This window comes from Heterocephalus glaber, unplaced genomic scaffold (genome assembly GCF_053883595.1).
Source record: "Heterocephalus glaber isolate CG9 unplaced genomic scaffold, H.glaber_assembly_v1.0 deba00001743, whole genome shotgun sequence".
Classification (NCBI taxonomy): Eukaryota; Metazoa; Chordata; class Mammalia; order Rodentia; family Bathyergidae; genus Heterocephalus; species Heterocephalus glaber.
The window spans coordinates 2,354,663-2,376,899 of NW_028258449.1; the positions used below are offsets into that span (position 1 = coordinate 2,354,663).

The 22,237-nt window shown below is 42.5% G+C and overlaps 1 protein-coding gene across 5 annotated transcripts in view; it reads right to left on the reverse strand.

The window, feature by feature from the left end:
• The window catches only part of Plcl1 (phospholipase C like 1 (inactive)), a 282,823-nt gene that overhangs the window by 25,929 nt on the left and 234,657 nt on the right, over positions 1–22,237 (reverse strand). For all 5 annotated transcript variants that reach the window (XM_004871690.4, XM_004871686.3, XM_021249791.2 and 2 more), the window contains exons 4-5: positions 11,805–11,880; positions 9,889–9,998 (exon numbers count right to left, since the gene is read on the reverse strand). In XM_004871690.4, coding sequence (XP_004871747.2) covers positions 9,889–9,998; positions 11,805–11,880 — 186 coding nt within the window. The remainder of the gene's footprint in view (positions 1–9,888; positions 9,999–11,804; positions 11,881–22,237) is intronic.

A 22,237-nucleotide genomic window follows, 5' to 3' on the forward strand; every position in this document is an offset into this window, starting at 1 on the left:
CTTCACGAGGTGCCACGCAAACTGTCTTTAAGCACTCAGCAGCGACATGGTTAGCAGACACCGTGTGACCAGGCAGCAAGCATCGCCGTGAGCCTGCAGCCCCGGGAGCTTGGCCAGCTCGGAGCGAGCACCCACAGGAACGCTTTCCCACCAGCATCAGCAGTCATCACACCTCAGGCAAATCTCATCGCCCGGTGCTGCCTCCATGTGATGCTGCCCCTCAGGAACTTACAGCCACATGGGTTGTACAGGTAAATGTGGTCCCACTCAAAGTAAAACTTTTAAAAATTATTATTTGCTAATTTATGGAATAGCCTCTCCTTAGGCTTTGCCCCACCCTGTCCCTATTTACAAGTACTGAAGTGGAAATAAATCGAATTCTTGAGGTGCTGGAGAAGGGTTTTTGGTCTGCACACGTAACCAACAAAAAGGCCTGGAGCACGTGTCTAGGAGCACCTTTTCCATCAGCTGGCCCAGTGCACGTATTAGACGTAGCTTAGAAAGCCCAAGCGCGGACACCCTGTCTTCCACATGTCCACTCTGGGCTTGGGAGGCTTCCTGTCTCCCTTGATATATAAAGCCAAGGGCCCTGACCAGGAGCCACACCTCTTCTGGCAGTGACTCATCCATCTTCTGTCCTGCCGCCCACCTTCTTCCTGGTGACTGACGTCACGCATTGTCAGGCAGCTGACTGGGGCCTCAGGGGAGTCCTGGACTTGCTGGGTAGGGTGAGACTAAACTGACTGCCAGAGTTCCAGAGTTAGGGTTGGCTCACTGCTATTCTGCTCCTCCCATCTGCATTTGCCAAACACTGCAAGCATGACAGATACCATAACTGCTTGCCAAAATTCCAACAATATTTTTTAAACACTTGAAAAGACCAAGAAAAAATTAAAATTGATTTTATTTAAGGTGAAAAATTTTTAAATAATTGTAGCCTAAAGAGGCTACAGGCTAGATCAATATGCAACTTTCCTTTCACTCACTGCTTGGCACCATGAAGCTAACAGTATAGAAATTCTGTAGGTTGGTGGTGAATTTTTGAGCAGATGGATAGACAGCTAGCTGGTGAGACAGGTGAACAGACAAGCAGGTGTGTCCTGAAGTAATAACTACATACATGGTCTGTTCTGTGTGATTTTCTTTTCATTGCAGAGCACTTAGCCTGTGGAGTTTAACAAACTGTAATCTATATTTCCAGGATAAGAGAACTTCTATGAATTGCAAACTGAATTTGATTATTTATTAGAACTTCTGCAAGATTGTTTGAGTATTCTCAATCCAGAGCAGCCTTACAGAATGAAAGAAGAAAAGATCATTTTGTCTGAAAAAAATTCTAACAGGATTGCAAATGTACAGCTTCCCATTTGGAAAGGCAAATCTGGAAAAAAAAAATGCAGCTGCAGGAGGCTCACAATGGAAGACTGTGCTGGAGGAACAGACTCTGGGTGTAATGAGGTCTAGTGGTGGCTTCCAAATAACTAAAGGTGGTGAGAGCCCGGTGTAAGAGAGGATATGTAAGTAGAGAGATTACACTGTCTATAAGTTTAGTGACAAAGGGGCCAAAGTATCTGAGCAAGCAAAGGTGGCTGAGCTCCAGAAAATGACTGACAATAATATATTCTGTATACTCATAAATGTAGGTAGCTATGGATTCTAGGAATCGAATCCAATCTCATATTTAGTTAAGAAACCTCGCCCCAGAGAAGAAAAGACAATTTTGAAAGGTGACATAGAGGCTTATAGTTATGTTTATGTTTACAGACATAGCTGTAACACATAGCTAGTTGCAGATTTCTAGCATTACACTGGTACCTCAGTTCACAAATTCAATTCTCTCCACAATTCTGGTCGCAGAGTGAACTGGACCAGAACTGAATCAAATTTCTCCATAAGGTCAACACTGAACCTAACCACTGAATTTGATTTGGTTCTTATCCAATTCAGTTTGTGACCAAAATCATGGAATCGAGTTCATGAACGGAGATACCACTGCATAGCCCAGTGCAATACATTCAACTTCCTGTATGTCTCAACTCTCAGGTCATGCTAAGATAAAACAGAAGAGTATTTATAGCCCAAGAATGCTCTCTGTAGGCATCACTGGAAACAGTTTCCAATGTCAGGAAATGCTTGAATGCATCCCAAATCAACTGAGCTCCTACAGCAGAATCCTGGGCCCCCTTCATTGAATAACAAACTGGAACTGACTACGAAGTGAAAGGCAAAGTCAGGCCTGAGGCTCCTGAAGATGCCATGGGAAGAAAGGAGATCCTCGGGGATGAGGCTGTCACTAGCCTCCATGGGTGAGCATTCAAAAGGTTTAAGCAAAACCTTTAATTCCCCTAAGTGTGCTAAGTCACCGAATCCCAACTGCACAGGAGGGTGCAGGTGAACCCTGTGCAGTGACACCTGCTCCCCGCCCCAAGGAGCCCAAGCCCCTGGCCCAGGAAGTCAGACTTCAACCTCTGCTGAGCTTGGCCTCAGAGCGGGCAGAGAGGACGTGTCTGGACGCAGCTGGTGAAGCCAGCCCGTCTTCTCTGCCCTGGGCCATGGAGGACGTATCAGGATGGAGTCCCCATGAGCCCAGTCCCAGGGGCCCCATACTGACCGGGGATGGACAAGCAGCACAAGCAAGACATAAACCTGGCTTTAGCCACCAGAAGCTTCGTATTGCTGTTCCCTTGGCACAAGCTCACGTATCCAAGCTGATTCAGAAACAGAGACATAGGATAGTTTCCCAAACCCACACAGCTAGACAGCATCTGGCTCTTTGCTATTTCTCAATCACTGATACTAATACCAGTAGTAAGACAGCTGGTTAGCCAGGCATGGAGGCGCACACCTGTAATCCCAGCACTCAGGGAGGCTGGAGCAGGAGGATCACACCTTAAAGCCCAGCCTGGGCAATTTAGGAACTTAGCAAGACTCCGTCTCAAAATTTTTAAAATAAATTAATAGAGGCTGGAGATGTAACTCAGTGGAAAGGTCCTGGGTCCAGTCTCCGGTATTAAAAGAAGTCATGAATGCACTGTCATTATCGGGGGCTCTCTTTCTAGGCGTCATAAACAGCTGTCCTTTTCTAAATGTCAGAGCTCAGGAGGAGCTTAGCCTCCCCTTCTCCTGCAACAACACCGGCAGCTTCCACAGACCCCATACAAAAGGTCTCCAGGAACGAGGCCATGGGCACTAGACATGCGGCTCCTTCACGCACCCCACAGCCCCCAGGCCTGGTCAGCACAGCCACCAGCACCGGCGGAGCCTGGTGACTCAGCCTCTCCCAGGATGGCTTGAAGTGTCTGTGGCCACCTCAGGCACCGAGCCTCCTGGCCCGGCCCTGCGTGTTCATCACATCTCTCCCCTCAGCCTGTCTTCGGGTTTCCCCTCATCTCCGTGTCTCAGCGATGGGCAGAGACACCTAGTGTGTCTTCCAGCTCACTTCGGCACGAGATTCCCAGAGCTACAAGGACCTGAAACTGGGGACGGTGGGGCAGTCTGCCTAGCCAGGGACCCGGAAGCCAGGGCGGGAAGTGAGACACAGCCCTGCTCTTCCCAGGGGACATGAAAATCCTCTTCAGACAAATGCCAGAGGAAAACAGACTTCACAGTGACAAAAAGCCAAAAAGTTGGTGGGAAAGATCAGTCACAACCTCTGAACATAAACCTATAAAGGAGGCCTGGTTTTACAGCACACACTAGAATGCATTAGATTATAAGCCGGAATCCACCTGGGGAAAAAAATAAATACGTACTTAACAGGAATAACCATTGACAAAATAACAGTTTTATTCATGTTCTATTTACTCCATGTCATTCAGCTACTAATCAAGGAAATTCCTGAATAAGAAGGCAGCCTCCTTAAGCCTTTTCTTGCTCCCTAGTTCTCTAACACCTGCGTACTTACTTCATGGATTTGTTTTGCTTCGTTTTGCTTTTTGAGGCAGGGTTTCACTGTGTAGTCCAAGCCTGAACTCACTATGTAACAGTGACAGGCTGTAACAAGCTGGCCTGGAACTTGAAGTGATTCTCCTGCCTCAGCCTCCCAAGTGCAGTGATTACAAGCATGTGCCACCACACCTAGCTAGATTTTTCTTTATAATAAAATGTTTACTAATTGTATTTCTTCATTATTTTTAGAGATCTCTACTTGACACTTTTCTAGCCTGTTAAATTGACTTTTTAAATAAACTGTTAAAAATGTACAGACAATGGAATTCCATTCTGTAAAATAGCTGACAGGCCAAGTTAGAAAAATGTATGTTGGGAAAACACTCAAAGTCTACTCTCAGACTCTATCTAACTTCAGCTTTATGGTGTTGTAACCTTGTGATAAAGCTCTTTCTGTACCTCCAAGAGTCAAACCTTCTGGATGGAGGAAATGCCAGACCAGTTTTCCTTCACAGTGAACAGTGTTTGTGAAATCGGTGATGTACACACTGTAAACTCATCTCTCTATCAGAGGTTAGACCTCTCGTGAGTGAAATTTCCTATAAGATGGTGGCCATTAAGGGAAGCTGCAGTATCTCTTCTCAGAACCCTTAAAGACAAGGAAAGTTCCCATCCGTGAGGTGTTAATTACATTAGTAACCAAATTGTTTTGGTTGCTGTGCTGTGTCCACTCCAAAATTCATGTTAAACTCAGTTCCCAAGGCCACAACAGGAAGAGGCAGGGCCTTTCAGGGGTGAGTAGGCCATGAGGACTTCACCCTGAAGGATGGGATTTGGGGGGCTGGAGGGAACCAGTGAACCCTTCTGCTGTGCTGTGCTTCCTACCCTCCTACCCTAACCCTGCAGGGCACAGTCAGTGAGGAGGCGCCATCTTGGAACCATGCACCAAACCCGCCAGTGCTCTAACCTTGGGCTCCTCACCCTCCAGAAACCACAAGAAATAAATTTGTGTATAAATTCCTCAATCTTGGGGGTTGTGTTATAGCAGCACAAACAGAAAAAGACACAAAACTCATTTCCAAAGGACATCATGGAGCTGAGATGGACGGAAGAGATTGTTAAGGAGTGAGTGTGAAATGGGTGTGGTGATCTTCTCCAGTGAGTATCCTGAGAAGGTGCTGAGATGCATGTCACCATCGTCATCCCAGTGACATGGTGGCTACGCCAGGAGATTCATGTGGATACCATTCAAACGCAAGAAGAGGAGAAGAGACTGTGTTATAGTGGGTAGAGACAGATGGCAAACACGCAGGGCAATGCAGAGCAAGCCCCTGCACTGGGTTCACGTGGGTCTGGAGTATGAATTAAGAAAAATACATGTATAGGAGCTCTCAGGGCCCTCCTGATTTCAGCCTCCACACTAGATCCAAAGATCTGACTTCTGGGGAAAATTACAGTTTATTCATTATACTGTAGAGCCCTCTATCTCTCTGCAAATAGCTCTCTGTTTCCATCACTTATTAATATTGGATTATCACAATTCTGAACTGCAGGAGACATGAACTAAAGAATTCATTTCTTAGTCTCAGCTCTGTTGGCTCTAAAGCAATGTCCCTTTCCACCATTCCACATGGCCAATCCACAGTGGCCCTTGGAGCACATTTCTCATTTTTTCTCACTCTTCCCTTACAGATTGGAAATTACACCAAAATTAAATACTTTTAGACACATGAACGCACATATTTAATAAGGACTGGTAAACTCCCACTCCCTTCCCCTGGACCAGTGATGGCGAGCGGATGGAACATGTGCCACAGCAGGTACACAGAGCCCTCTCTGTCGGTACACGAGCCAAGTCGCCCCAGCAGCTGAGCAGCCAACATCAGTCGTTTCTTCTGAAGCCTCAGTATTCAGGCTTAATTGCAGTGTTGACAGTCTGCAATAAATTAGTGGGTCTGGGGTTGCAGTTTGGGCACCCGTCTCTAAAAGGTTCACCATTGCTGCCCTCAACAGTGGAGAACACCTGTCATAACCATGTAGGAAGAAACATTTTCAGCAAAAAGCAGGAAGCTCATAGGTGAGGCCTGCCATATTATTAACTCAGTGATTATGTCTAACCAGGTGATTACTCCTGACTGAACATTATAAGCAAAGCAAATTGACTAGTACATTTTAAACTCAGACAGTGCATGGACTGAAAAACTCTGAGGAGCTCTAAGGAGACAGCAAGCTGGAGAACCCAGCAGCGACACCTGAGTAGTGTAGAAGTGGGCTAGAGAACAGAAGGAGGGCCTTTCTCAGCAAGTGTCTCCTCCAAGGAGCCCGCTGGAGCATTATGAGAAGGAGAATCAACCTCAGAGCCAGGTCGTCTTCCCCTAAGCTAATAACTCCAATTCCAAGGAGGAATCTGTTCAGCTCTTGGGGAAAGGATGCCTGATTACCAGGTCCATCAAACCCATGGGAAGAGAAATGAAATCCTGGGAGTCTGGAAAAGTCTCTACTCTTGCTTCAGTTCCCAGTGCTCAAGCTGAAAGGCCAGCAGTCAGTGTATGATCTATGACAGCGGAAGACCAATTGTGTTTAAAAACTCTGTCTTGAAAGATTTCCACTGCTAAGCCACATGTAGCAACCAGCTCCATCACCAAACCAAATAAACACAAAAACAAACTTCAGAAAATATTCACTGGGCCTAAGTCAAAATTAACAGAGAAACAAACAAGAACAACAGCAAGAATCTTAGCCATCTAACAGGCATCCTCACCCGGAAAACAAACAAATAAAAAGACATAGCAAGTAGATTATACTGTCTAGTTTTGTGTGCTATGACTTAGACTTCTCCTATCTCATTTAATTCCCTATACAGTCCACGATTTAGATATTATAACTATGCACAGACATTTATGTTCTGGGTAAAATCTCACCACTATTCGTCAGTTTGCACACAGAACCTGCACTCATGCCTGTACTGAACTTCCTGAACACACCAACTGAGTTTCAGGCAAGGTAGGGCAGCACAGTGGTTGTCAACAGAGGTCATGAGTTTAAAATCATATACTGGCTGTGTGATTCCAAGAGACTTAAACATCTCTAAGCTTCAATTACCTCATTTGTGAGATGGTCAGGTCTACTCCTCATATCTAGATTTCCCCCTAAAGCCTCATGGGATCACAAGTGGGGCTTTTGGAAGGTGAATGGATTATGGGGGCTTAGAGCTGACTTGCTGCTAGGTAGGGTCTGGTCAGAAGAGGCAGGTCCCTGGAAAAGTGGCCTCCCCACTCCTTCCTTCAGTCTCAGCTTCCTGGATGCCATGCCACGAGCAGCTTTGCTCCTTCATGCCCCTGAACCATGCCATCCTGCTTTGGAGCCAGCCAACTACGGACTGAAGCCTCTGCAAACTGTGAGCCAAAAAATAAACCTCTCCTCCTTTAACTTGTGAGTGTTGGGTATTGTGTCTCGGTAACAAGAAAAGTAACTAAGACAGGGAGAATCATATCAAGGTCAGCAAGTACTGCTGTAAGATCACACAGTTTACCAAAAAGTGGGGCCACTGGTGTGACTGTATCTCATCATGTGGTTCATAAATCTTTGGAACTTGTTTGCACAAGGGGTTTGGAAAGGTTTGAAGACGCCAGCTAGAGAAGTCTTAGAAAGGATTCTAAACAGAGCTGGAAGGGGGAATCTATTTGGCTCTCAGAAGACCAAAATGCTGATAGGAATGCAGACAATAAAGGCCAGGCTCAGGAGGTTTCATTTGGGAATAAGGACTCCATTGACCACTGAGGCCCTTTGGAACTCACTTTTTAACCACTATTTTTCCTGAACGCCAGATATGGAGGTATAGGATATAATGTTTTCCTGGGCCTGCTGGGTTTTGGTCTTGCTTTGATCTGATTCTTTTCTACGCCCTTATCCCTCCCATTTGGCCTGGGAATGTTTATCTTGTGCCATTGTCCCTTGCAATTATGTATTTCTTTTTTTACAGAGGTTCATAGCTAAGAGTTTGCCTAAGAGTCTCAGGAGAGAGTTGAACTTCTGAAATACGCTGGAACGGTTGGGGGAGAGGATTATTACATTCTCCATTATATGCACGATAGTTGTGTCATGTTAGACAGAATTATGAACTTGTTATTGTTTTTATTTGGAGATCAAGTGTAGCTTAAGCAGATATGTTAGGGTGTGAAGTTTACAAGGGGTGGTTTGTGACTGATATGCCAACTTCATTAAGAAACGCCTAGATTAGCAGAGCGACACTCCTGTGTGTGTCTGTGTGGACCCTAGGGGTATGGTCTTGGGTACTGCACAGTCCCTTTTCCCTTCCTCTCTGGCACTGTTCTACTCTGCTTCCAAGCCACCCTGAACTGAGTGGCCTTCCTCTACCACACCCTTCTGCCATGGTGTTTCTGCCTCGGATCCAGCTGTCTATATATTGAATCTCCCGAAACAATGAGCTAAATTAAACCTTTCCTCCTCTGAATTGTGGGTATTGTGTCTCAGCAACAGGAAACCTGACTAATATAAGGAGGTAGGGCAGAGCAGTGCTTTAAACCATGGGCATGAGTTTAAAACCTCAGCTCTGCTATATACTGGCTGTGTGATTCAAGGCAAGAAACTAAAACATTCCCCAGCTTCAATTTCTTCACTTATAAGACCATGAAAGTCCTATCAAAATCAGCAAGTATTACTGTAAAATCACACAGCTGTTGCAAGGAAGGTGGGGAAAATGTGCACAAGTGCTCAGCCTTCAGTGTGGGTCACACAGAATGAACAGCTGATGGACATTATTAGTATTCCTGGAGGCCCAGGTAATCTGCTTGACACTTGAAGCCCTAGCATCATTCTCCATGACCAGCATAGTAGCAAACTCAAATAAATATCTGCTGAACGGAAAGTGGTGTATCAGGCTAAGGCTGCCACATGACACCCTCGAGCTGTAATAGGCTCCTCAGTGGACACCCTTAGCTCATCTCTGTCCCTTATGTCGATGATGCCTATCTTCCCTACACCCTCAGACTGCTGACTTCATGAGGTCAGGGTCTGTACCTCCTTGCTGCTCCATGAACCCTCAGTGCCTACCCAGATGACAAACATCTGGAGACTGAATCTTTAAGAGACATGAACACCATCTCTTGCAGGTCACCTGGTGCCTCACACAGATGTGTACAACATTACTTCCCAGCAAGGTGAAGACAGGCTCTGGAGCCAACCCGCCTGGGCTCCAACCCCAGCTCCACCACTGACTAGTTGAGGGACCTGGGCTGACATCTGAAAGCCTTCAAGGCCTTGGTTTTCTCACCTGTACAGTGAAAATTTGAAAAATGTGGGGCAGTTGTATTAAGTTGCTAATTCACATAAATCTCATGCAACATCACCTGACACATAAGTATCCTCCGAATGTTAACAATTAGTTTTGTGGCTATTTTTCTCCCATCACACAATCCAAAATAAATTATTCCAACTACCTAAGGCATTTCTTCTTTCATGTAAGAAGACATAAAAGGTAGCATATTTACTCCAAAGTCCTAAAATTAATTTGCAACAGAGAGCAAATCATAATCTCCCAAAGCCATCTGCAAAAAGAAATGCATTTACGAAGGTACTATTTTTAAAGCAAAAATCTTAAGTGGCCCTGAATATTCCATAGTATAAATCTCTTCCCAATCACTTATGTTGGAACCCTACCGGCAGCACTGGGCATTGCTCTTTCCACAGAAAGGAACACTCATAAACACCTGAGCAGAATACACACACACACACACACACACACACACACACACACACACACTCTTATGTGTGTGCACACAGTCACCAGGTGAGGAACTGGGTCTCATACACATGGTATCCTCTGCCTTCTGCCCCACTGAGGCTAAAAGTAGGTACCTTCCAGCATGCATGTCCCCCTCTCTCTGAGCATGAATGTGGTGACTGGGCCACATGCAGTGGAACCCTGCTATGTGTTTAACCCACAGCACCTCCCTCCCTGCACCTTGGGAACTGCATCACCTTCAACACCGTGATATTCCAAGCAAAGCTCTCGGCCGCCTTGTTGAGTTTCCTTCCTTTCAAGCCTTCCTTTGCTGCCAGGTTATGAAGCTCTTCGTGGAACCCCATCCCTGTGAAAAGAGAACAAAGAAATCTTGGCACAAATTTCAGAAAAATGGGCATTTTACTGTAAAAGTGGTATCAGTAAAACATAATTTCACATTCGTGACCTCTAATGATGTCCACACCTCTGAATTGAATTGTCCTTCCCATTTTATTCATCCCATCAAAGGGCAGTCCATGGGGGGAAGCAGCAATACTCAGTGAGGCGAAATCACATCCTGACAGCCAAGAGCCATGGACGAGGACAGATACCAGCAGCTCCCTCCACATCTGCCCTGGGTGTCACGTGAAGGGTGAGTGCAGATGGTGACCATACGGGAGGTGCCTGAGCCTTGCTTTTCTTCATGATCCAGCCCTATGGCTTCAAGAGCTGCCCTGAAGTCCTCATGGATAACCATCAGCCATCGGTAAATATTGACTAACAAAAGACTTTCAAAATTAGAATCCCAAGAAACCCCCAAGTGCTTAGCCTTGGGAATGGCTCCGCCACTGCTGGACCCTGAAAGCCATGAGACAGCAGCAGCATGGGTCTCTGCAGACGTCGCCAGCCTCAGGGGACAGAACCTCGGTCTCCTTCTGATAGTGCGCTGCTTCCGAGGACAGCCAGGCTGACATGGAGCAAATCTCCTCCCCAGGAGTTTCTGCTCCCAGAGGCCTGGCCAGCAAGGCCTACTCGCTTTTCCACAGCAGAGCCCCTCGACACTTGAGGAAAGGGTCTTGCACAGAGCACCTCCCCGCTCCCACCCCCGGGTGTCCTCCCTGCTCCAGGATCAGCATTGGACATGACTCAGCCTACTAGCAACCCCAAGGAGGTGCCCAGGCAGGGCTGCTGCACACCCAGGGTCCAGCATCCGGCACTGGGGACATGACCCGGAGTGCAGGCAGGACTGGCTGCCATCCCCATGCTCAAGTGCTTCTACCTCTGTCCATGAGCCAGGAGACAGACAGACAGCACAGAGCAGAGCCCAGGCCTAACCACTACGACTGCACTCCTGAGACGCCTTGCTGGCACACGGTGGTGACAGAGGGTCATCTCATGGGACTGGCCACACATGGGGCTCTCTCAGAGTGGTGCCTGGAATGGTACTACCCATAGGAGTCATTAGCTGTGTCTCCTGTCAGTGGAAACATCTCAGCCTGGTTGGTGAGGGCCACCACTGTAAAGTCTAGCTTCAAAGTCAGCCACAGCCAGTGCCGACAGGGGCCCTCGGGTCACTGATATCATCTCTCAGGAGCTTGGCTGCCTCCTCTGAAGCTGGACAGAGAGAGGACCCACTGCAGAGCTGTTAAATGAGGATGGGGTGAGACAGGGCCATGCCTGGTGTCATGTCATGTTTATGAGGCAGGGGTCATCGCTGCCACCTTCCCACAGAGGGGAGCGTAAATAAACTGAGCTGTGTAACTACAGACAGGTGACCCTTCCCATCCTGGATCTAAAATGAAGGCTATGAAATGGGGCAAAAACATGGATGATTAATAGGGTCATGACTCAAATTGTAAAGATGAAGTAGCTTTAAGGGTGTATGTAAAGCCATATCTTCCATGCCAGTAGTGAAGATCTGACAGGCTTCAACCCCTGAAAAGTAGATTCAGGAGCCCTCATCTCCAAGGGCATCTTCAGACACTGCCCTCCCCTCCTGTGTACACAAATTCAACCCACTTTTACCATCCAGATGTCTTCTGTGCTAAACAGACTTCAGCAACCTAAAGTGCAGTTAAACAATGACATAAAATGTTTTAAGAAAAATAACAAGAACTTTTTAAATATCTGCAAAGAGTTACCCTTATGGTTTTTAAAGAAAATAAAAAATTACCTGCTTTCTGACACTGGACGATCTTTTCTTGAACTGCATCTGCCATTTCTATGAGAAACCGGCTCTCTTGAATCATCTACCACAAAATAAACAACAAAACAGTGGTTGTCAGAAATTCTCCTACTGGACCCTTGGGAAGGTGACACTGAGAGAGACCATGGAAGCATGCAGGAATGGGGGAGGAATGGCTCAACTGGGGAGATGAGTGAGGAGGACCACTCTGTGCCAGGCCCCCTCTCCTAACAGAGACCATAGTCACCTCCCTCACCATTACTCCAGCTGGACAACATGTCAGGCACACATGTGCACCAGATGAATAATCACTGAATACATGGGTATGCACACCTAGGTCCCCAGTCACATTCATGAGCACCTCTAGTCTACTGCCTGGCCTAAAAGGCAGCTACAACACCAAGGCGGAATCTCCATAGAGAGTCACCCAGGGAGGAGCTACAGGGCTACTGAATTAGAGAAGTTGGCAGCTTAAATCTGGTGGCCACGACAGGGAGTCTTGTTCCTCTTTTGGCAGAGCTCAACTGGCAGGAAAGAGAAGTGGGTCAGATTCCAGAGTGAGGAACTCAAATGAGCTTCAGACAGTAACACAGAAATGCTTGTGCCTGCATGCTATGTTTGGGTAGAAAGCAAAACGTACAAGAGGGAAAAGAAGACAACGGCTACTAGAAAGAAGAAGAAACTGGGTGTGAAGATGGGATGATGGGGAAGTGTAAGATGGTGACAGAAAAAGAAGTTGTGATTGGAAAAAGGTTTGAGCTCTTGGGAAATTCAAGAAGTGACTGAAGAAAGGCCATCGATTGGTCTCCATTCCTGAGTTTCCAGCCACTCAAAAGCCTTGGCCTGCTTCATCTGGACAACCCATGGCAATGCATCTCTCTGAGATCCGAGGCAGAATCCAAGGGGGACATCAAAGGTCTCAAGTAAGGCATTTCTCATTCTTGTGAAATGATGAAGATGAACATACTGTCATCTTGTATAATCACTTTCAAACACAACAAGGATGATGTCGACAAACATTTAATAGAAAAAGACACAGAGTCACAAATTTTTAGTGCCTTAATAACTCCACAGGAGTAAATCATGCCATTTGTTTATTTAACAAATGTCTATCAAGCAGTCACTGTGGGTTCAGGGAGTAAATGCAAAAGTGCATTGAGGAGTAAGAACAGATACATCTCTACCTCCATGGAGCTCGTGGTCCAATACAGAAAGAAGTCTACTTGAATGAATGAGTGGAATGCATGACATCAATTCAACCAAACAAAGTGCAATTACTCACAGTCTCTCCCTGCAGTGATAGTTACACTGACTATCAAAACCATGCAACTAGGTGCCACTGTTCCCAGCACAGAGGAAGAGGCTTCCAGGCCAACATACCAACCCTGCCAGCACAGAGGTGGTGAGCCGCGTGGGTGCCAGCCACATCCCCCTGCCCTCGAAATGAGAACACATAAACAAGTCTCAAAAACAGACTTCCAGATCACCTACAGCAACCCCAAAGGGAAACAAGATAGGACACTCTGATATTCAACAACCTGGACTCCCCGAACTGGCAACAAAAGAGGATCTGGAAAAAAATGAAATCACAAACAATTTCTCAGACAACAGCAGAGATTGTGCCCATAGTGCAAGACATGATTAATAAATCTAGAGAGGAGCTCAGGAACATGATGGAATCCCAACATAGGAAATAAATGGAATCCATAAAACAGATGGAAACAGATTTCCAACAGATTAAAAACTCCATTGAAACTCTACACAGCAGAATGACACAGTGTGAGGGTAGAATTTCAGATATAGAAGATAAGATTGCAATTAGTGACCAGGAAAAAAATTGCTTTAAAATTGTAAGGGACCACGAGAAATCAATCCAGCAGCTGCTAGATGATGCAAAGAAGAATAACATAAGACAGACTGGAGTCAATGAAGAAATAGGAGAGAGTGCAGATGATATAAAAAAAACCTGTTCACAGAAGTGATGGCAGAAATCTTCCCAAGTAGGGGAAAAGAACTTGACATACAGATAAGTGAGGCATATAGGACTCTAACTAGTCTTGATCAAAAAAAGTCTACACATAGGCATATAATAGTTAAGATTCCAGAAAACCAACAGAAGAACAAAGTTCTACAAGCAGTTAGAGAAAAGAAAAAACTCACATGCAAAGGAAAGCCCATCACAATCACAGCAGACTTCTTAACACAAAGCCTCAAGGCAAGAAGAGCTTGGGGTGACATATTCCAAGGCTTAAAGGAAAACAGCCTCAAACCCAGGTTGATGTACCTGCAAAACTATCTTTCAAAATTGATGGAGAAATAAAATACTTTCATGACAAAGAGCACCTTAGAAACTTCACAAATACCAAACCAGCACTCCAAAAAATTTTAGACAATATCCTAGGAAAAGACAATGAGGATCACAACCCAGGAAGCACAGCAGAATGAATCCATTGGGCATGACAAGAAATTAAATCCAAAGGGGAAGGATCCAACAAAAAGAAAACATCATGACAGTGAATAAGTCAATACATATCAGTTATAACCATCAATGGTTATATGGTCTCAACTCACCAATCAAAAGAAACAGACTAGCAGAATGGGGCAAGAAGGAAGATCCAACATATGCTGCATACAGGAAACACACTTAATTCAAAAAGAAACTCATAGACTGAAAGTTAAAGGGTAGAAAACAATACTCCACGCAACAGGAACCTGAAAAAAAGCAGGAGTAGCTATCCTCTTTGCAGATCAAGTGGATTTCAAACCAACACTGATTAAGAGAAACAAAGAAGGATACTACATCTTTATAAAGGGAACAATCCAAGAGGAAGAGACGACAATCATAAATATCTATGCACCAAACACTAGTGTACCCAACTATATAAAACAAATACTAACAGAAATGAAAAATCAAATAAGCACTAATACAATAATAGTGAGGGACCTCAATTTCCCACTGTCACAAATAGACAGATCAACTAGACAAAAATCAAGCAATGAAATACTAGAACTCAATCATACTCTTGAATAAATGAATTTAACAGATGTTTACAGAGTGTTCCACCCCACCAAATCAGAATACACAATCCTTTCAGCTACAAACAGGTTGTTCTCCAACACAGACCACATACTTGCTCATAGAACATATTTAAGTAAGTGCAAAGGAATTGAAGTTATCCCCTGTATATTATCAGAACATAGTATGATGAAACTGGAGATCAATAGCAAAAGAAACCGCAAATATTTCATAAACACATGGAAATTGAACAACACACTTCTGAATAACCAAAGGCTCACACAGGAAAAAAAGAAGAAATCAGACAGTTTCTTCAATTAAATGACAATGACAATACAACATATTGGAATCTATGGGACACAATGAAAGCAGTCTTACGAGGGAAATTCAAAGCAGTGAATACTCACATTAGGAAAACAGAGTGAGCCCAATTAAACAATCTGATGCTGAACATCAAGCTTCTAGAAAAAGAAGAGCAGGACAAACCCAAAGCTCATACAAGGGAGGAAATTATAAAGATCAGAGCAGAAATCAATGCAATGGAGACTAAGAGAACAATACAAAAAAATCAATGAAGCCAAGAGTTGGTTCTTCGAAAGAATAAACAAAATTGGGAAACCCTTAGCCAACCTTATCAGAAAAAGGAAAGAAAAGGCCCAAATCCATGCAATTAGGAATGAAAAGGGTGAAATTACAACAGACCCAGCAGAAATCCAGAGGATCATCAATACCTACTTCAAGAACCTATAGGCCAATAAGATGGAAAACAGAAGAAATTGACAGATTCCTAGATATGTATGAATTACCAAAGTTGAATGAAGACCTAAAAATTCTAAACAACCCAATATCAATCAAAGAAATTGAGACCCCTGCCAGCACAGAGGAGGTGAGCCACTCCCAGTGCACAAGAGAAGGCTTCCAGGCCAATGCACCACCCCCACCAGCACAGAGGTGGTGAGCTGCGCCGGCGCCAGCAGCATCCCCCACCCCCCGTCGAAATGAGAAGACACATAAACAAATCTCAAAACCAGACTTCCAGATCACCTACAGCAACCCCAAAGGGAAACAAGATAGGACACTCTGATACTCAACAACCTGGACTCCCTGAACTGGCAACAAAAAGAGGATCTGGAAAAAATGAAATCACAAATAATTTCTCAGATAACACCAGAGAGTGTGCCCATAGTGCAAGACATGATTAATAAATCTAGAGAGGAGCTCAGGAACATGATGGAATCCCAACATAGGAAATAAATGGAATCCATAAAACATGCAAACAGATTTCCAGGAGATTAAAAACCCCATTGAAACTCTACACAGCAGAATGAGCCAATGGGAGGGCAGAATTTCAGATATAGAAGATAAGATTCCAATTAGTGACCAGGAAAAGAAAAATTGTTTTAAAATTGTAAGGGACCACAAGAATTCAATCCAGCAGCTGCTAGATGATGCAAAAAAGAATAACATAAGACTGATCGGAGTCAATGAAGAAAGAGGAGAGAGTGCAGATGATATAAAAAAACTGTTCACAGAAGTGATGGCAGAAAACTTCCCAAGGAGGGGAAAAAAACTTGACATACAGATAAGTGAGGCATATAGGGACTCCAACTAGTCTTGATCAAAAAAAGTCTACACATAGGCATATAATAGTTAAGATTCCAGAAACCCAACAGAAGAACAAAGTTCTACAAGCAGTTAAGAAAAGAAAAAAATCACATGCAAAGGAAAGCCCATCAGAATCACAGCAGACTTCTCAATGGAAACCCTCAAGGCAAGAAGAGCTTGGAGTGATGCATTTCAAGCCCTAAAAGAAAAGTCTCAAACCCAAATTGATGTAACCTGAAAAACTATCTTTCAAAATTGATAGAGAAATAAAATACTTTCATGACAAAGAGCACCTAAAGAACTTCACGAATACCAAACCAGCGCTCCAAAAAATTTTAGACAATATCCTAGGAAAAGAAAATGAGGATCACAACCCCAGGAAGCCCAGTACAATGAATCTGTCGGGCATGACAAGAAATGAAAAGGAAAGGGGGAGAATCCAACAAACAGAAAAAGTCATAACAATAAGACAATATGTATGAGTTATAACCGTCAATGTTAATGGTCTCAATTCACCAATCAAAAGAAATAGACTGGCAGAATGGGTCAAAAAGCAAGAGCCAGGGCCGGGGATTTAGCTTAGTGGTTTCGCCACCTGCTGCACCAGCGCAAGGACCCAAGTTCAATCCCTGATACCATAAAAAAAAAAAAAAAAGAAGAAGAAGCAAGAGCCAACAATATGCTGCATACAAGAAACATTTAATTCAAAAAGAAACTCGCAGACTGAAAGTTAAAGGGCGGAAAACAATACTCCATGGGACAGGAACCCGAAAAAAAAGCAGGAGTAGCTATTCTCTTTGCAGATCAAGTGAATTTCAAATGAAAATCTGAAACACTCTGGTCCCAAAACTTTCAGATATGGGATACTCAACTTGTATGTACAATTCTATTGTGAACATGAGTTTTCATTCCTCTCAAGTAAAAACTTAAGAACAGGACTGCTGGTTCTTAACAGTAATACAAGAAATTTCTAAATTTTTTTCCAAAATGGTTTTAGCATTTTACAGTCACATTAGCAGTATTAGAAAGTTCTAACTGGTTCACACGTAAGCTGACATTTGTTCTTTTAAAACTTTTAACTTCATCTCCCTAATGAGCGTAAAATACGATCTTGTTATTGTACTGATGAGTATTTTTCTGATTCTAGTGTTGCACACCTTTCCTTGTGCTGTACGGGCTATTTATCATCTTCTTGTGTCTATTTTTTAATTGGGTTGTCTATTAATGAGCTGTAAGAGCTCTTTATATATTCTGGTCATAGGTTATATGCATTATAAATATGGTCTGTTTAAGGGCTACTTTTCATTTTCTTAACAATGTCATTCAAAGTTCTAAATTTTGTTGGAATCTCATTCATCAATTTTTTTCTTTTATACATCATGTTTTTTATATCCTAGGAAATTCTTGCCTACCCTAACTTCATAAACATTTTCCCTTATAATTTATTCTTAAAGTTTTATAGTTTTAGTCTTTCATACTTAGGTTCATAGATCCTTTCAAGTTATTTTTATGTATGGAAATAAAAGCTTGAGGTTAATTTTTTTCTATACGGATACCAGGTGTTCTAGTGCCATTTGCTGAAAACTATCTTTTCCTCTGCTCTTGAATTGAGTTGATGTTCTATAAAATGTTAATGTTAAATAGCCTTTCAAAACTCAGTGAACCATATATGTGTGGTTCTATTTCTAGATTCTCTTTTTTATTCCAATGATCTATATCTCTTTCCTTACACCAACACTGCCTTGATTACTGTAGCTTTAGGGGAAGTCTTAAAATTAGGTACTAAATGTCTTCCAACACTGTTTTCTTTTTCTTTTTACTTTTCTAGGTCCTTTGTACTCCTACATAACTTTTAAATTTCAATATCTAGTTCTTCATTTTTGGCAAGTATACACAGACCTGAATTTTTATAAATACCTTGTGTTTTCTAATCCTGTTAAATTCAAATGCAAGTTCTAGGGACTCCTAGAGATTTCTTAGTATTTTCTCTGTAGATGATCATTTCATCTACATATAAAGATTTTGCTTCTACCTTGCCAATCCTATCCTAATTGTGTCATTTTATTGCCAGACTATTTTGGTTTGGGCCTATGTTTCAAAGTTTAATGGACAGATGAAGGGTAGGCATATCTGCCCTTGTTCCCCACCTTAGGGAGAAAGCATTATATCTTCTCCATTCATGTAAGGCATTTTTGCTGGAAGTATGGAGTACATGTCTTTGTTCTGTTGAGAAGGTTCTGTTCTACTTCTAGTCTCCTGATAGCTTTTACCATGAACAGTTGTGGAATTTAGTCCAATACTTTTTCTCCAACTACTGACAGGATCGTATGGCTTCTTCCTTTCCTCTGTTAAAATGATGACTTTTGGAGGTGGATCTTCCAATGCTGAACCAACACTGTCATCCCTATAATAAAACCACTTTCTACATCCTGCCAGATCTGACTTCTAACAATTTGTTTTGTTAAGCAAATTTCTATGTTGATACTTTTTTCTTCTATTATCTTTATCCAGTTTTACTATAAGGACAAATGTTGATTTCCTAAAATGAGGGGAAAAGTGTTCCTTCTTTTTTCTGCTTTAAATGTTTGATAAAATTTATCACTTAAAATGTATATGAGCCTTTTGTCACCTGCTGCGCAAGCTCAAGGACCGGAGTTTGATCCCCGGTACCCAAAAAAAAAAAATGTATATGAGCCTATTGTTGTCATATAGGTAGGTTTTCAAGATAGGAATATACTTTCTTTAATAGGTGCTATTCAAATTTTATATTTCCTCCAGAGTTAGTTTCATTAATTTGTCTTCCAAGGTACTTTTTCGAAGTTGTCAAGTTTATTTCAAAAAAGATTTTTGTAATATGCTTTCTATATCCTTTTAAATTCTGTAAAATCTGTGGTAATGTCTTCTAGATCTTGATATTGTAATTTTTAAAATGTATAACTGATATTGTGTAATAGGAAACAAAGGTCTAAAGGAGTAGGAGAAGTGGGAGAGGTAGGGGAAATAAAGAAGGGAAAAGAAAAAATATTGAGAAAAGGAAAAAAATGGAAAGAAAGTCTTTGCAAATAGGGAAGGGTGGAGGGGTGAAGGGAGGGCAGGGAAAGGGGAAAAAAATAAGAACCAAGATACTCATGTAAAGGTACAAGATCCCAATGATGAATGTAACTGTATTTTATACCTAAAATGTACCAATAAATGTAATGGGGGAAAAAAATCAATGAAATTGAAAATGTAATTAAAAACTTAACCAACTAAGAAAAGCTCGGGTCCTGATGGCTTCACCACTGAATTCTACAAGACATTCAGAGAGGAACTACTGCCACTACTGTTTAAACTCTTCAATGAAATTGAAAGGGAAGCAATACTCCTGAACTCATTCCTGCAACCAAGCATCAGCTTGATCCCCAAAGAAGAGAAAGACCCAACCGAAAAAGAGAACTATAGGCCAATCTCACTAATGAACATAGATGCAAAAATCCTTAATAAGACACTGGCAAATAGAATGCAGAAGATCATGAGCAAGATTATACACCCTGACCAAGTGGGATTCATACCAGGGATGCAGGGATGGTTCAACACATGCAAATCAATCAATGTAATACACTATATCAATAGAACCAAGGACAAAAACCATATGATCATCTCAATAGATGCAGAAAAAGCATTTGACAAAATCCAACACACATTTATGATAAAAACCCTACAAAAAATTGGAATAGATGGTCTCTACCTAAATCTGATAAAAGCCATCTATGAAAAACCAACAGCCAATACCATACTAAATGGTCAAAAACTGAAATCCTTCACACTAAAATCAGGAACAAGACAAGGATGTCCATTGTCACCACTCCTGTTCAATATAGTTTTGGAAGCATTAGCCACAGCAATTAGACAAGAGAAAGAAATAAAAGGAATAAAGGTAGGAAATGAAGAAGTCAAATTGTCATAATTTGCAGATGACACAAATACTCTATATAGAAGATGCCAAGAACTCCACCCAGAGTCTTCTAGTCTTAATAACCAAGTTCAGTAAAGTAGCTAGATACAAGGTCAACACACAAAAATCAATAGCTTTGCTCTACACAAACAACAGACTCACTGAGAGAGAAACAGGGCGAATAATTCCTTTCACAACAGCATCCAAAAAACTGAAATACCTAGGAATCAGCCTAACAAAAGAAATCAAAGACCTCTTCTCTGAAAACTACAGCACTCTGAAAAGAGAGACTGAAGATGATATCAGAAAATGGAAAGACATCCCCTGCTCCTGGGTAGGAAGGATCAACATAGTGAAAATGGCCATACTTCCAAAACTGCTATTTAAATTCAGTGCAATCCCAATTAAAATCCCAGCAGCATACTTCATGGACCTTGAGAAAACAATCCAAAAATTCATTTGGAACAAGAAGAGACCCAGAATAGCAAAAGTAATTCTAGGTAACAAGACATGGCAGGGAGTATTACAACCCTCAACTTGAAACTATACTACAAAGCTACCTTGGTAAAAGCAGCATGGTATATGCAAAGAAACAGACCCGAGGACCAGTGGAACAGATTAGATGATGCAGAAACAACTCCAGACACACTCAGCCATCTCATCTTCAACAAAGGAGCCAAACACCCTCACTGGAGGAAAGACAGCCTCTTGAACAAATGGTGCTGGAAAAATTGGGTTTCAACTTGCCAAAGATTACAAATAGACCTGTATCTCTCACCTTGCACTAAACTAAAATCAAAATGGATTAAAGATCTAAATATTAAAATAGAAATGCTGAACCAGCTGGAACAGAGGTTAGGTAGAACTCCTGAAGACATTGTTCTAGGAAAAGATTTTATGAACAAAACCTCAGTTGCCTGTGAACTAGCACAAACAATCAACAAGTGGGATCTCTTCTTACTAAAAAGCATCTGCACAGCAAGACAAACCATCAACAGAGTAAAGAGACACCCACAATGTGGGAAAATATTTTCATCTGCTGTTCCTCAGACAAAGGCCTACTATCTAGAATCTATAAAGAACTTAAAAAAAATCAGACCTCTCAAATTTAAAGACCCAATCCAGAAACGGGCATATGAAATGAACAGACATCTCTCAAAGAAGTAGAAATAGCAAATAAATATATGAAAAAATGTTCAACATCACTGGTCATTTGAGAGATGCAGACGAAAACAACGCTGAGTTTCCACCTCACCCCAGAAAGAATGGCTACGATCATGAAATCAACCAGTAACAAATGCTGGTGGGGCTGTGGGGAAAGAGGAACACTGCTCGACTGTTGGTAGGAGTGTCGACTGGTGCAACCACTGTGGAAATCAGTATGGAGATACCTCAAAGAACTAGAACTGGAAGTCCCATTTGACCCAGCTATTCCCCTGCTGAGTATCTTCCCCAAAGAATTAAAAAAATCACACCACAGTGATATATGTGCACACATATTCATAGCCTCACAGTTTGTAATAGCTAAAACTTGGAAACAGCCCAAATGCCCATCAGCTGGAGAATGGATAGAAAGAAAATGTGTTTTTTTTATAAAATGGAGTACTACTCAGCCATAAAAAATGAAAAATTAGAGACATTTATAGCTAAATGGATGCACATTGAGGTGATACTCTTAAGTGAAATAAATAGGACACACATGTGTAAATACCGAATAGTTTCTCTAGTGTGAGAAACTGAAAGTGTAAACAAGGACTAAAAGGTATAATAGATAATGTGAAATAGGAAGAAAAGGGGCAAAGGGGAATGGAAAGTGGGAGGGTAGGGAAAAGGATAGAAGGGAATGGAATTAATATGAGAAAATGA